Source organism: Epinephelus fuscoguttatus, linkage group LG20, assembly GCF_011397635.1.
Source record: "Epinephelus fuscoguttatus linkage group LG20, E.fuscoguttatus.final_Chr_v1".
Lineage (NCBI taxonomy): Eukaryota > Metazoa > Chordata > Actinopteri > Perciformes > Serranidae > Epinephelus > Epinephelus fuscoguttatus.
The window spans coordinates 1,393,709-1,409,396 of record NC_064771.1 but is presented as its reverse complement, the minus strand read 5'-3'; the positions used below and the strand labels follow the sequence as shown (position 1 = coordinate 1,409,396).

The window sequence follows — 15,688 nt, the reverse complement described above, 5'->3', positions numbered from 1 at the left end:
AACGTAATGCTTCCGTCAAAGACTATCATCGGCGCGGAGTTATAACAAGAAAACACTGAATACTACACACAATTTACTGATGAACCTGATGAATTGTTTCCTTTCATATAGAATATGCTGGAATACAGAACCAAAACTATGAAACACCTTCAGTCTGTTTTCAGAGAATGAAAACACAAAACTGTCAGTGAGAGAAGACTATAAGTGATTTCATCTTCCTGAAAAGTGTAACTCTGCCACCTAAACAGCTGTGAACTATTTGTCAAATTGTGTTGGACAATCAACTTCTCCAGTGCATAAAGTTTCATAGCAGTTAAATGGAATGACTGAACACAAAGTGAGAGAGATGTCTCATCCTTCTAAAAATGAGCAGTGTGTGGAGTTAACTTCCACTCCCTCCTGTCACTGACCTCTAACTTCTTGTAGTCATGGTTGATGGGGTGCAGCAGCTTGCTGGCTTGACTTGCAGCTTGCTGAATGTTTTTTCTGACTGATGGAATGTCTTCTACCGACTCTGTTAGCAAGGGGGTCAAAAGGGAGACAGAGGAGAGGAGAAAGGCAAAAAAACAATGGCAAAGTTTTTAGACAGCAGGCTGTCTGTTTAATATTGCACAAGATTGAATCAATAGTCAACCTCTGCTACATCAAGAATTCCGAAATCCTTCAGGCTTTGCTATTAAATTTGGTTATTGTTATTAATTTCATTATTAATCAAAATTCCAAATTGATAGTTTAGTAAACTTAATGAGACTGATATCGGGAATGGTGCCCCACGGGGTGATTTAATGTAAATTAAGTCACATTATTTAACATAATTAATAATTATTAGTAATAATTATTAATCATTTCAGATAGCCAATTTGATACTTTAATTGGAGATCTATTATGAGGTCAGGCCCTTGTTGAGGCACAGTCCCAACAAATGGTGCCTGGTGTCCCCCCCAGTGAGAACTACCAGTATAATTTACAACAGGAATAAGCAAGTTATACCATGGCATCACAATACTGAATGGGGACACTACAAATTGCGTGAAACAACGATGGGGAAAAGAGCTGGACATTGATATAACTGAGGACATGTGGCTGAATGTCTGGGAAACACAGTCGACCTCCACTAACTCCAGGACCTGGAGCGACTTCTGCTGGAAAAACCTGATTTGCTTTTTCATCACACTCAAACAAAACACAACTGAACAAACTGGTAACCAGCTACACTGCTGGAGGGAATGTGGAGAAATCATGGTCAACCTTGCCCATACTTTTTGGTCTTGTCCTTCTATTCAGACTTTTTGGAAGGAAGTACAAGTAACAATCATTTCAAATACTTTGGGTTTTAGTATTAGTACAACGTTCACATCCCTTTATCTTGGACATATCCCTCACGGATTAAGAAAAGATGAAACCTATCTACTAAAGATCTTGCAGGCAGCAAGTAAAAAGGCCATTACAAAATAGTGGCTCCAGAAAAACTGTCCCACTGCACACTTGCATCTTCTAGAACAGGCGACCTATTCCATACAACTTCAAAAAGAAAAATGGAAAAAATGGTGTTTATTTAGCCAATTACACAGATCTTACATGGTTATTGTATGTATCATGTATGATTTCCTACTTTGAATTAGGAAAATTTGCCTTGACTAGACAGCTCATGACCTCATAATTGTCTTTTCTTTTCCCCAACCATGTATTGCTCTATATTTTTTCTTTGTTTTTGTGCTAATTGCCTTTATAGTGTAAAAAGTATATTAAAAAATAATTTGTTTACAAAAACTTTTGCTATCTTGAATTGTTTCAGATTTATTACTATGTGTTGGTCTTATTGATACAGTGGTTTGCTTGTACTGAGAACCCATATGTTTTACTGTTTGATGTTCTAACAAATTTTCGACAGAACTATCTTGACTCACCTTCCTCCTTTAACTTCAGAACAGCAGCATGGAGTATACAGGGCAGGAGATGGCAGGTCAGATCTGCAGGTTTCTGCAATGTCAAATAGTGCAGAACCTGAAAGACAAAACCCAGGTTCAGTTTTCAACATCATCTGCTTCCTTTTGTTTCTTGCTGCTCTCTCACAGTTACATATTTGGCCTTTTCCATAAAGTGAGTTAACCAAATACACAAGGCTTGTTTCAGTTAGTCTGACACATTTTCAGTTGATCTGGAACCATAAAGGAAATTCATCGCAGTTCCAGCTAACTGGGGCAGGCAAACTGTCAAGCCTCAATTGTTGCACAACCTGAGCTCTTAAAAGACTGACCAGATGCGTAAGCCATGATTTTACTACTGACTTTATGGTGATGATTTTATTTAATAAACTATTATCAATCAAAAAATTTAAGTTTATAAGAACAGGCCAAAAGTTTGGACACACCTTCTCATTCAATGCGTTTTCTTTATTTTCATGACTATTTACATTGTAGATTCTCACTGAAGGCATCAAAACTATGAATGAACACATGTGGAGTTATGTACTTAACAAAAAAAGGTGAAATAACTGAAAACATGTTTTATATTCTAGTTTCTTCAAAATAGCCACCCTTTGCTCTGATTACTGCTTTGCACACTCTTGGCATTCTCTCCATGAGCTTCAAGAGGTAGTCACCTGAAGTGGTTTTCCAACAGTCTTGAAGGAGTTCCCAGAGGTGTTTAGCACTTGTTGGCCCCTTTGCCTTCACTCTGCGGTCCAGCTCACCCCAAACCATCTGGATTGGGTTCAGGTCCGGTGACTGTGGAGGCCAGGTCATCTGCCGCAGCACTCCATCACTCTCCTTCTTGGTCAAATAGCCCTTACACAGCCTGGAGGTGTGTTTGGGGTCATTGTCCTGTTGAAAAATAAATGATCGTCCAACTAAACGCAAACCGGATGGGATGGCATGTCGCTGCAGGATGCTGTGGTAGCCATGCTGGTTCAGTGTGCCTTCAATTTTGAATAAATCCCCAACAGTGTCACCAGCAAAACACCCCCACACCATCACACCTCCTCCTCCATGCTTCACAGTGGGAACCAGGCATGTGGAATCCATCCGTTCACCTTTTCTGCATCTCACAAAGACACGGCGGTTGGAACCAAAGATCTCAAATTTGGACTCATCAGACCAAAGCACAGATTTCCACTGGTCTAATGTCCATTCCTTGTGTTTCTTGGCCCAAACAAATGTCTTCTGCTTGTTGCCTCTCCTTAGCAGTGGTTTCCTAGCAGCTATTTGACCATGAAGGCTTGATTCGTGCAGTCTCCTCTTAACAGTTGTTCTGGAGATGGGTCTGCTGCTAGAACTCTGTGTGGCATTCATCTGGTCTCTGATCTGAGCTGCTGTTAACTTGTGATTTCTGAGGCTGGTGACTCGGATGAACTTATCCTCAGAAGCAGAGGTGACTCTTGGTCTTCCTTTCCTGGGTCGGGCCTCATGTGTGCCAGTTTCGTTGTAGCGCTTGATGGTTTTTGCGACTCCACTTGGGGACACATTTAAAGTTTTTGCAATTTTCCGGACTGACTGACCTTGATTTCTTAAAGTGATGATGGCCACTCGTTTTTCTTTAGTTAGCTGATTGGTTCTTGCCATAATATGAATTTTAAGAGTTGTCCAATAGGGCTGTCGGCTGTGTATTAACCTGACTTCTGCACAACACAACTGATGGTCCCAACCCCATTGATAAAGCAAGAAATTCCACTAATTAACCCTGATAAGGCACACCTGTGAAGTGGAAACCATTTCAGGTGACTACCTCTTGAAGCTCATGGAGAGAATGCCAAGAGTGTGCAAAGCAGTAATCAGAGCAAAGGGTGGCTATTTTGAAGAAACTAGAATATAAAACATGTTTTCAGTTATTTCACCTTTTTTTGTTAAGTACATAACTCCACATGTGTTCATTCATAGTTTTGATGCCTTCAGTGAGAATCTACAATGTAAATAGTAATGAAAATAAAGAAAACGCATTGAATGAGAAGGTGTGTCCAAACTTTTGGCCTGTACTGTACACACACACACACATATATATATATATATATATATATATATAAATTGAAATATGTTTCGATCCAAATTACCCCAATAGAATGATAATAGCTACATAACTGGTGAACAGAGGCCTCGATGCGACTGCAGGTCGCAAAGAGAAGGTCTCTGACTGTTGTTTGTGCGTATGCACTGAACAACAGTGCGAAGCACCCGGCCTTCTTGGAGTGTCTTGGCAGTGTTCTGCAAGGGGTGCCAGCTGGGGACTCAACAGTTCCCCTGAGGGACTTCAACACTCACATGGGCAATGAAGGAGAAACCTGGAGGGGGTGACTGGGAGGAACAGCCTGCCTGATCTGAACCAAAGTGGTGTTTTGTTATTGGACTTGTCATGGACTGGCCATTACGAACACCATGTTCGAGCAAAGGGAAGTTCATAAGTGCACCTGGTACCAGAACACCCTTGGGCAAAGATCGACGATCAACCTTGTGGCTGTATCATCAAATCTGTGGCCATGTGTCTTGGACACTTGGGTGAGGAGAGGAGCAGAGCTGTCATCTGATCACCACCTGGTGGTGAGGTGGATCAGAGTCCCCTAGACTGGGCATAACAATGACTGCTATCTGTACGGATGTAGAGTAGAACATTCTGTCAGGTACAAATGTCTATCAGAATGGACTTATACCTGTATAAAAGTGGAATGGGTCATCCTGTCAGGTACAAATATCTATCAGAATGGACTTCTGCTGAATAAATGTGGAGTAGGTCATCCTGTCACGTACAAATATCTATTACAATAGACTAATACCTGTATAAATGGGGAGAAGATCATCCTGTATCTACCACAATGGACTACAATCAGTATAAATGTCGAGTAGGTCATCCTGTCAGGTAAGAATATGTATCTGAATGGACTACTATGGAGGAGAGTCTAAATCTTTCCCAACAGGTTCTTCTTCAAAATATCCAACCTTTAACTGTACAAGAAAACAGGTAGCGTAAGCATCACCAAGGAAAACACATAGATGTCTGTAATGGCTAGGTCATGGGCTGAGAATGTAACAGAGCCGGATCATTCAAGACAGCGCCGCGGATGGCCGCCTTGAGACTTCGCTCTCTCGTACTTCTCCTGGTTTTGTCTGTTTTTTTAGCTTCCTGCTCCCCCTCGCTGGTCACCTTCAACAGAGAGGAACTTTGAACTTTGGTCAGTCCTCCATTGGAAATTAGTTTCTGTTTTTTTGACCCAGCAAATATTGCAGAGATTTTGGTCGGAGGCGCAGCGGCTCTCCTTGGGATTTGCTGGAGACGGCAACAGAGATTACGCGCTCCACTCCCGTCTATACACCTGGCAAATGTCCGCTCTCTGGCAAACAAGATGGACAGGTTGCTGCTCCTAACTCATAAAAACTCGGACTTAAGCAGATCTGCTGCCCTGTGTTTCACTGAAACCTGGCTCAGTGAACACATGCTGGACAGGCATTATGACTGCCGGGATTCCAACTTTTCTGAGCGGACTGCACCACGGAGCTCTCGGGGAAAATGAAAGGAGGCGGAACGTGCTTCTCCATAAACGAAGGTTGGTGTACAGATGTCACAGTGGTGAAGAAGTCATGCAGTCCTCGCATCATTAACTGTAACACCAGGGCCACACTGTCAACGAAGTGCTGCAAAGCGCAGCGCACCGAAATTCACGCGCGAGCCCGTTCACATCAGATGCGCATTTCTCCACGCCGGTCGACAAGCACTTCTACTCCCAGCTGTTGTCTCCGTCACATTTGGGGCTGTTTTTCCATCACGGGTATCTCTCTCTGTTTGCGTGTGTGTGCCTCAACCCCCACCCCCTATAGCCGGCCCACTCTGTGCATGTCTCTCTCTCTCTCTCTCTTTCTTTCTTGTGTGCGTGTGTGTTTGTGGGTGTGTGTTGATTTCTCTCGCGCTCTGTTTAGATACCACTAACTAATATGTATATAAACACACATGTATATACACATCGCATTTGTCAAACGGGGTGTTTTATTTTGAAATTTGTTTTATTCTGAAAATTGGATCTGGCACCAAACTGGATAGGAACAGACTGAAACGGACAATTGGGTGTGCAGAGTGGATTACTGGGACTAACCTTCCCTCCATCAAGGACCTGTATCGGTCAAGGGTCAGGAAATTGGCAGGAAACATCACTGTAGAGCAGAGTTGGGTATAATGTGTTACAAAGTAACGTGTTAGAGTACTTTGATTACTTTTTGCAGTAACGAGTAACCTAACGCGTTAGTTTGCTGTTTGAGTAATCAAATACTTTAGTACATTTTCAAACAAGACATCAGTTACTTCCGTTACTTTTAGAACGCTGGTCCTTCAGCTCCGAAACAGCAACAGCTGTCGTTTGGTTCTAATAACGGAGATAACGTTAAACCTATCAGTCTGAAAGAAGCCACGGAGCTTGTGGCTTGCTACGTGGTCGGGGAAATGCTGCCATTGTCTACGGTGGAGTCTAAATAGGTGGAGTAGGACTCGCTGACAGACATATTTCTGACTCAGGACTTGCATTATGCCTGGTACACGCTACACGCTGGTACTCACCAATTATCCCCGGTCGTCATTCACGGCGTGTGTGATGTCATCGGGTTCTTCTTGTCCTATTTTTATTACTTTCACTATTATTTGAGTCTGTTTCATGTGCCAGCCGACATGTTGTTGTAGTCACCTAAAAGCGTCAGCAGATGGCAGGAGCTACATTTGAAGCGCCATAGGTAAACTATCAAGCTACTGTATCTTCCACAGGAAGTTCTGACAAATGTTTCAGAATAAAAGCCTATTTAGAAAATGGAGGGATTCTCTCAGCCGAGGTTATAAGGGGCTTTTAATTTGAAACAAGCGTTGAGTTTGAAATGACGGTGCAATATGTTAACTTTATAAAGACAACGGAGCAGATAAAAAGTAAATATATAAACACACAGAGGGATTAATAAATAACGGACCGTCTATAATGTAGTTTGTTTCAAATGAAGCTGGGAGCCTCTGCAGTTGTGGTGAGCAAAAGCCCCGCCGCTATTTGTTAATGTTATTACTTTATGTCCGTGAGGATGTACCATTGTTTGCTAGCTTGATGCTAATGACAGTAACGTTAACTCAGCGGGTTGACAAAGTGCCTCTGCTGTTTCACACCATCATTTCCCCCTTTTACTCTGTGTGGTAACATTCCTAGAGGAAATATTAAAAATGCTGGGGTGTTGTTGTCATACAGTTGTCTACGGCAGCGGCTGTGATGGGAGAACTGGATCTCAGTGGGCAAGTGGTCCATAACTTTAATTTTGGAGACAAAAAATGTAGGCTTAGCGCCCTGTGGTCCATTGCCCAATAGGAAATGTAGAATACTCAAAAGTACTTTAAAAGTGCTTGAGTTACTTTACTCAGGGAGTAACGCAGTAAAGTAACTGGTTACTTTTTTTAAAAGTAATGCAGTAACGTACTTTGATTACTTTTAAAGTAACCCTTACCCAACACTGCTGTAGAGACCTCACACCCCAGACACAATCTGCTTAAACTCCTCCCTTCCAGTAGGCGCTACAGAGCACTGTTCGCCAAAACTACCCATCACAAAGACAGTTTCTTCCCCCAGGCTGTGGCTCTGATGAACCCCTATCAGCCACAGAATGGACAAACAACAACAAACAACACACACTTTCATCCTTGTATATGGTATATTTCTTTAATATTTGATGTATATTTGTATATTTTTTGTATATTGTATATTTCTGTATATTCCACTTCTTCTAAATTTTGGTACATTGAGAGCAAGTCTATCAGAGTCAAATTCCTTGTATTTACACACGTACTTGGCAAATAAAGCTGATTCTGATGAAAGATGAAAGATGCCTTAAAATGGATACCACAAGACTTAAGAAAGTCTGGGAGGCTTAAAACCACCTAGTGCAGAACATGGGGGAGAGGCGCAAAATGCTGCCAAGGACTGAACACAATGGAAAGAGCTCATTGAAGCCTGATGTCCCATAGGGGATAAAGAGGAGTAAGTAAGTTAGGTTCATTCAAGTCCGGTTTTGGTTCACTCGTTCATAATTCATTAGGTTCATTCAAGTCAGGTTTTGAACTTTAAATCCCCATTTTCTTGGCATGCTTTATGAAACAGGCCTTTCATAGATGTAGTTATGTCAGTAGTAGGGGTATTGTGCAGCTGTACTGAAAATTACCTTTTCGGCCTCCTTAGTGTCGTCAAAAAGTCTTCTCTGGCGGCGTGCAGGTGTTACTCTGGCTGCCTCCCAAGCCTCCACCCACATGTTGCCTGGGATCTTCATCCTGGCACTAAGCTCACCTTTCACCACCTTGTTACCCTTCTCATCAACCATCTCCTCTTCCACGTAATCTCTAGGTGAGTACCAGCGCACAAAGTCCTCCAGAACACAACCTGGGTTGGCTGCCTGTGTAAAGAGAGGAAACCAGTCTTATTCCGATCTGTATACAAATGTAACTGATCCAAAATAAAAAAAATCTGTCCGTATTCATGAACATTCTGAGAATACTGTCAGAGAGCTCCTAACTTAGCCTAAAAAAATTCTTGCAAGGAGTCTTTGCTTAGGAGTTATTAAGGAAAATTCTTGGAGCAACTCTGAGCAAGGAAGGGACAGACGTGTAGCTCAGCATGTGACGTAAACAGTCACGTTGGAGGGAAGCCGCGGCTAGTCAGTCCTTCGGCGATTCTCTCGTAAGTCGGCCCATCCTTCACCGTCCCTGTCATCTGACAGTTAATTGCCTTGTCGTTTGCAAGGGCAAGGAGGGCACGCAATTCCTTGTCTCCCCAGTTGCTCATCTTTACAGTGTCTGTCAGGTTTGCGTTTCAATCAATCAATTTTATTTATAAGGCCCAATATCACAAATCACAATTTGCCTCAGAGGGCTTTACAGCATATGACATCCCTCTGTCCTTTGGACCCTCGCAGCGGATAAGGAAAAACTCCGCAAAAAAGAACTTTTACAGAGGAAAAAAATGGTAGAAACCTGAGGAAGAGCAACTGAGGAGGGATCGGACAGATGTGCAATTGATGTCGTACACCCTCTTGCTACTAGTATTAGCTGCTCATTCCTGCTATCAGCTGTTTCCTGTTTATCCACCGCCAGTGGGTCGCACGTGCGGCGTCATCAACAGCTCCTCCCACAAGTAATCAACAGCCCCTCTCGTGGCGGAAGGGCGCCTCGTTCTTTTTAAACCAAAAAGGTTCCGCCAATATGTTTACCCTACAAGGCGGAAAATTGGGCACCTCGGATCAACTCACCAGTCCGGCTCCGTGTGTCTAAACACTCGCAGCTTGCCGGCAAAACGGCCCACTCTGTCTCTCAATCTGCTTCTACACTCAGTGCCTGTGGTGGTGGGCAAACGAGAAAGTGGAAATACAATCTGTAGTTGGGGCAACAGTCCCAGAGTCAGTGCTGAATGATGCTGAACACATGATCTGGTTGAGTTTCGCTTGGAAAAGAGCTGGTAAGAAAACAGGAAGTTTACCATGGTTTATACCCACACTCTATCAACTTTGCTATGATACAAAGCTGATTGAAAATGGGCAGGTATCCCTTTATGGGCACTTGAACATGAGGACAGGAGAAGCTGGCAATTGAACCCAATGATTAATGGACAACTTGTTTTTATGCAATGTAGTGTAAAAATAAATGGACTGTGCAGGACACACAGGTGGATAGTAAATGTACAAGTACAGATTGAATATGTGGATGTCTGCCTATTCACCTTGAAGGACTCCATGTCGGAGAGCAGACAGGCGCTCTGCATCCTGGCACGAAGGTGGGTACCTTCAGCTGATGTGCCTAGTTTGGCCAGTACTTCTGACTGCTCCTCTAACAGATCCTCTGTCATGGGAGCAGGCTCCTAAAAACCAAACACAGACACACAGCAGCATCAAAGCATTTCCATTCACTGAAAGACTTGCCTCATTTGCACAGGAGTTTCTGTTCATTTATGGTTTGAACAAAAAATTCCAACTAATTTAATAATGTGACTTGATGAAAAGTTTTCAAACCTCACATTAACACACGTAACAGATTCACTGGATTATAAATAATGAAATATAAAGTACAATATAGCTGTGTGTGGCCTTATATTTATTCTCCACAATGTTGCATATAGCAAGGTTCAAATAATTGTTGAACCATGTTGAATCCCAAACGTTGACCAATACACAGCATGCCAGTTAGGTTCGGAGACAACACTGTGGAATCTACCCCTGGCTACTACACAGCACTGTGAGCATTTCAATTTCAATTTCAATTTTACTTATAAAGCCCAATACCACAACTCACAATTTCCCCCAGAGGGCTATACAGCATACAACACCCCTCTGTCCTCGGACCCTCACAGCAGATAAGGGAAAAACTCCACAAAAAAAAAAAAACTTTTAACAGGGAAAACAAATGGTAGAAACCTCTGGAAGAGGTACTGAGGAGGGATCCCTCTTCCAAGACAGACAAACGTGCAATAGATGTTGTGTGTACAGAACAGATCAACATAACAAATTCACGGTAATCGATATGACAAAATGATACATAAAGAGAGGGACAGGCAGAGAAAGAAAGTGAGACAGAGAGAGACTGAGGCCCTGTTTAGACGACAATGGTTTCTCTATAAATGGAATAGTCTGTCCTCTGCGTTTAAAAAAAAAAAAAACTTCTGCGTTTATGTGACGACGTTATTGGAACAATCCCCGTTCACACGGAGCCGCAAAATCTACTGGGAATGCTGTAGTATACACGCCAGGCCAATGGGTGGCAGTGTAAATTTGCAAAGCAACACCACGGCATGACGCCATGCGCCTGCGCCTTCCTCTACAACGCAGTGATTACACACCAAAACAAAGAAGACAAAATGGTGAAAGCATGCACAGATAACTTTGTTTGGATGGACAACGAGGTGGAGTTGCTACAGTAACAGATCTACACTTCACTTCAAATCAACAGGGTGAGCAGCACAAACAGAGCTCGGCATTGTTGTTGTGATGGTCGGGATGCCTAGTGACTGGAAACGTAATGTGCATGTGTGAAAAGTCTCCGTTTTCAGAGGAACTGCATATTGCAAGTTTACATGACAACGGAGACGCTGCCGTTTCCAAAAAGTTGCACTCTGGAACCCGTTTTCAAAACGTTGCATTTTCAGGCACCCAAAACGCCGCTATCTGCCAAAACACAACTAAAATTTACTATTTTCAGTTGAAATCGTTGTCGTATAAACGGGGCCTTAGAGAGACAGAGACAGAGCGGGATGCAGGACAAAGGCAGCATCAAAGTTTGCAAGTTCCGTGGCATTTTAAAAGTTGTTTTCTTCATCTACTCTGGTTCACATATGCCATGTGGAACATAGAGGAAGCATGTGTACACATCAAGCCAACTTATCCAGGTGATTTTCCTCTAGCTGGTTAGATCATGTAGCATTAAAAAAATATCAAAGCTTCTGGGAATTGAAAAATGTGTTTTATTACATCACAGTGTCAGACTACATTGGTTTAATTTTTCAGCCCCAAATTAAAGGCAGTGAATAAAAAATAAAAAAAGAATTGAATTATTGCCCCGCAGTTGTATGCCTCTGTGCACCAGTCAAGTTTCTCTTACAGTTTACATCCATGTCTGTGAGAACATGGATGCATCACAACCATTGTCATCCTGGCAGCCCAGAAGATCTTTACAATCTCCAGTTTCAAGGTAGACACCCAAGATTAGTGTCACCAATTACCAGTATCTGACCAAATGTCTTCCCCTCTGTTACTGAGATATGATGTGGAATAACGGCCAGAAAAGTGTTTCATGCAGAACATTATGATGTCACAGTGAAGTTGACCTTTGAACTTTTAGATAGAAAATGTCATCACTTCATTATTGTATCCTATTAGACATTTGTGCGAGGTTTTGTCATAATTAGCATATGAATTCTTGAGTTATGGCTAAAACCATATTTTGTGAGGTCCCAATAATCTTGACCTTTGACCTTCAACCACGAAATTCTAATCAGATAATTCTTCAGTCCAAGTGGACATTTTTGTCAAATTTAAAGAAATCTCCTCACAATGTTCTTGAGATATCACAGAGAATGAGACAGACTAGGTCACAGTGACCGTGACCTTGGACCACCAAAAACTAATCAGTTCATTGTTGAGTCCAAGTGGACATTGTGCCAAATTTGAAGAAATTCCCTCGAGGCATTATGGGGTTTCATGTTCACAAGGATGGGATGGACTTATGTACGGACAGACAACCCGAAAACATAATGCCTCCGGCAACAGCTGTCACCAGTGCAGAAGCATAAAAACATCATGTCAGAGTTCTCAGAAATGTATCAAGAGTGTGTAATTACAGCAGTGTTGCATGGCCTTAAAGGGAACATTTCTAACTGTGAAATACTGAACAAAAAAAGCAAGTTGAAGTCTAATCTAATCCTATGATTTATTAAGAAATGTAACATATCACAAACAGGTCATCTTACTTCTTTTAACTTCTTATCTTCTATTTATAGCCCTAACCCAATATTAACACTTATATGGCATTACTTCAGGGCATTTTTCTGTCAATACATATCATATTTGGAATAAAGAACAGTAATATGGTAGTAATATTGATATAACACAGACATAATTAGTGCTACTGAGTTCTACATATTAAATCTGTGTTCATAAATAAGTGATCCATATTTATTTAAAGCAAAGACTTGATAAAAATATGTGTGTGTGTGTGTGTGTTTGTGTGTGTCTGTGTGTTAATGAGTGAGTGACAGAGACAGAAAGAGACAAATCCTGACCTGTGTGATAGGAACGTAGAGAGGCTCTGTAGAGTTGAGTAGAGTCATGTTGTTACAGGGGTGTAGCCGACCCTCTGCTTTACTTTTACTGCTATCCTTATCTGCCTCAGGATGCGGAGCCTCTATCTCCCCCTGGTCACTGAGGCACTCAAAGAACTCATCTTCACTGTCGCTCCATGAGTCCCAGGATTTTCCCGGCGACATCTCCCTTGTTGCTGTTGCAGACTCTGATACAGGGCGGTCATTCTGGCAGCCACCGGACACCCTACCTTCTCTCTCTTTGCTTTCCAGCACCTTGCGAGCTTCATCTCTGGCCCTCTTCCTCTCAATGCAGCAGTTCAGCATCTATGCAGGGAACATAAAGGCCTTTTCAAAGATGGTATACTTCACATCGCTGTCTTCATCACTATGTTTAACTGATGGCTTGTTGTCATTCAGGCATTAGTGTTACTTACAATGTTATTCAGACATTTTCAAAATCAGTATATATTTTACAAAAAACAACTAGGTTTATCAGTTTGAACATCAAATATCTTGTCTTTGTACCATATTAAATTAAATATAAATCAATAAAATTTTGTAAATCATCGCATTTTTTTTTTTTATACAGTGTCCCAACTATTTATAGCTGAAAACACACTATGCATTCTGTATAAATGGCTACCTGGAGCTTCTGATGCAGAAGACAACAGCGAAGATCCGGAGGTCCACTAACCAGTCTGCAGTTTAGGAAACATGAAGAAAAGAAGGCAGGGATGAGTGAACATGACCGTTTGGACAGACTGAGCAACTACATTTGCATCAATAATGACTCTGCATATGGTGTGCATCTTAGATGTATTTACACTTAGATTTCTGTGTTTTATTAATGTGTTAGAATACTCAAAATAAGTGGTGATGAAATGTTGGAATGAAATCTACATGACAGTCAAGAGGATCAAGATGAGCTAACATTACAAAAATTACCACTTTTCTTATGGTAAAAGAAGACAAGGTATAAGGTGTTTGTGGCTGTTATTTTAGCAAATCTCATCTCAAAATGTTAAAACGTATGTGTGGTGGTGTGCCTGTAGTCCATTCCAAACAAGGCTTAACCCCAGGCCACACTGCTTACCTCTACCTATGTGTGATGGCTGCCTCGCTGAACTAATGCAGCTTGTGAGCATATGACCACACAGTCAACATTGCTGCTGTGGAGCTGCTGCCTGCCAGCCCTGTCTTTCTACACCGAGTTTGCCTCGTATAAAAGCCACAATTAATGTGACACATTTTAATTCAAAATGACAACAGGAAGTGTTGAGTTAAAACTACATATATTTCTTAATGTCTGTGACATATTCTACAGATACAGGTGTAATGGTCCTGGTATGATGTCAAAGACTATCAACAGTTGAATCTCACTCTTTATTTTTGGTGCAAATCATGTGTCATGTGGAAAAAATGGGTGACACTCTGAGTCTCTAGATGAGGTGCAGCCAGGCCGCACTATTCACTCGAGTTTTTTTTATTTTTTTCCCCCAAGGATGGCTTAAAGGAATAGTGCACCCAAAAATGAAAATTCACCCATTATCTACTCACCCATATGCCGATGGAGGCTCAGGTGAACTCTTAGAGTCCTCACAACACACTTGCGGAGATCCAAGGGGAGAGGATGGAGGCTTAGGGCGCCCCAGATTCAAACGTCCAAAAACACATAGTTGAAACCACAAAATATCTCCATACTGCTCTTCCGTAGTGATCCAAGTGTCCTGAAGCCCCAACATAAAAAGTTGTTTGGAAAAACGTCATTTGAACTCTGTTTTTAGCCTCATTGTAGCCTGTAGCTCTAACTGCCTCTCTGGGCACCGCGTTCAAGTGTGCGCGCTTGCGTGCGAGACAGGACACTTAGATCATTATGGATGAGCAGTATGGAGATATTTTGTGGTTTCAATTATGTGTTTTTGGATGTTTGAATCTGGGGCGCCCTGAGCCTCCATTAGATGGAGTTTTGTTGCTACCTCCTCTCCCCTTGGATCTCTGCAAGCATTGTGAGGACTCTAAAACTTCACCTGAGCCTCCATCGGCATATGGGTGAGTAGATAATTGGTGCATTTTGGGTGCACTATCCCTTTAAGCACGACCCACCCTACTCTGCCTCTGATTGGCTTACCCTGACCCAAACCAATCTCAGTCCTCACGCCTAAACCCAACCAATCCAACCAACGAAGGCACTGAGTACAAGCCAGTCAGAGGGAGAGTAGGGAAGGCCATGCCTTTACCATCCTAGGAAAAATTGGCCATGTGACAGTGTGGCTGTTAACATGGGCACAGAAATAAAAAGCAAGAGGTTTCACAACGCACACATGCTCTCATGCAGGCAGTGTGGTCTGGACATAAGAGCAGCCTGAGTGTGTTGTGAGTGTGTTGTACCCACCCATAGATGAGGTAGTTGTTTTCCCAGCGATAGCGCAACTCTAGGACAAACTCCTGCCAGAGGTGAGCAACAGCACGCAGCCCGCCATGGTTGTAGTTGACTAGACATGCACACAGTGCCAGCCGGTATGTCAGACTGTCAGTGGGTGCCGACTTCAACTGGAGGAAAAGGTTCTGAACAAGGGGAACGGAGAGCAGGGGGGGACAATAAATGAACATATATTAGCCTATGCCATGTTAGATTCAGATCAGGAATCAAATGTGAAGAAATACTTTCAAAAAGCTAACTTTTAGCTCACATTGACTGACCACAAGGAATGTAGCTATCAGAAGTGAATGCTCAGTGGCATCCTGACACCACATTACTGTGGGGGGTATTATCTCCTGGGACCTCCTAATCACCTTTCCCTTTTGTGATACACCAAAATCATGACTAAAATAGTGAACTAAATGTAATGCTTATTATATTGATAAATCCCCAAAGGTCTGCACATTCATTCAAAATCCACAACCGCTTAT

At 42.2% G+C, this 15,688-nt stretch overlaps 1 protein-coding gene across 2 annotated transcripts in view; it reads right to left on the bottom strand.

The window, feature by feature from the left end:
- rab3gap1 (RAB3 GTPase activating protein subunit 1) overlaps nt 1-15,688 on the bottom strand; it is a 134,074-nt gene that overhangs the window by 14,564 nt on the left and 103,822 nt on the right. For both annotated transcript variants that reach the window (XM_049563869.1, XM_049563870.1), the window contains exons 15-21: nt 15,171-15,343; nt 13,422-13,476; nt 12,758-13,102; nt 9,707-9,844; nt 8,160-8,387; nt 1,908-2,004; nt 411-514 (exon numbers count right to left, since the gene is read on the bottom strand). In XM_049563869.1, the coding sequence (XP_049419826.1) occupies nt 411-514; nt 1,908-2,004; nt 8,160-8,387; nt 9,707-9,844; nt 12,758-13,102; nt 13,422-13,476; nt 15,171-15,343 (1,140 nt within the window). The remainder of the gene's footprint in view (nt 1-410; nt 515-1,907; nt 2,005-8,159; nt 8,388-9,706; nt 9,845-12,757; nt 13,103-13,421; nt 13,477-15,170; nt 15,344-15,688) is intronic.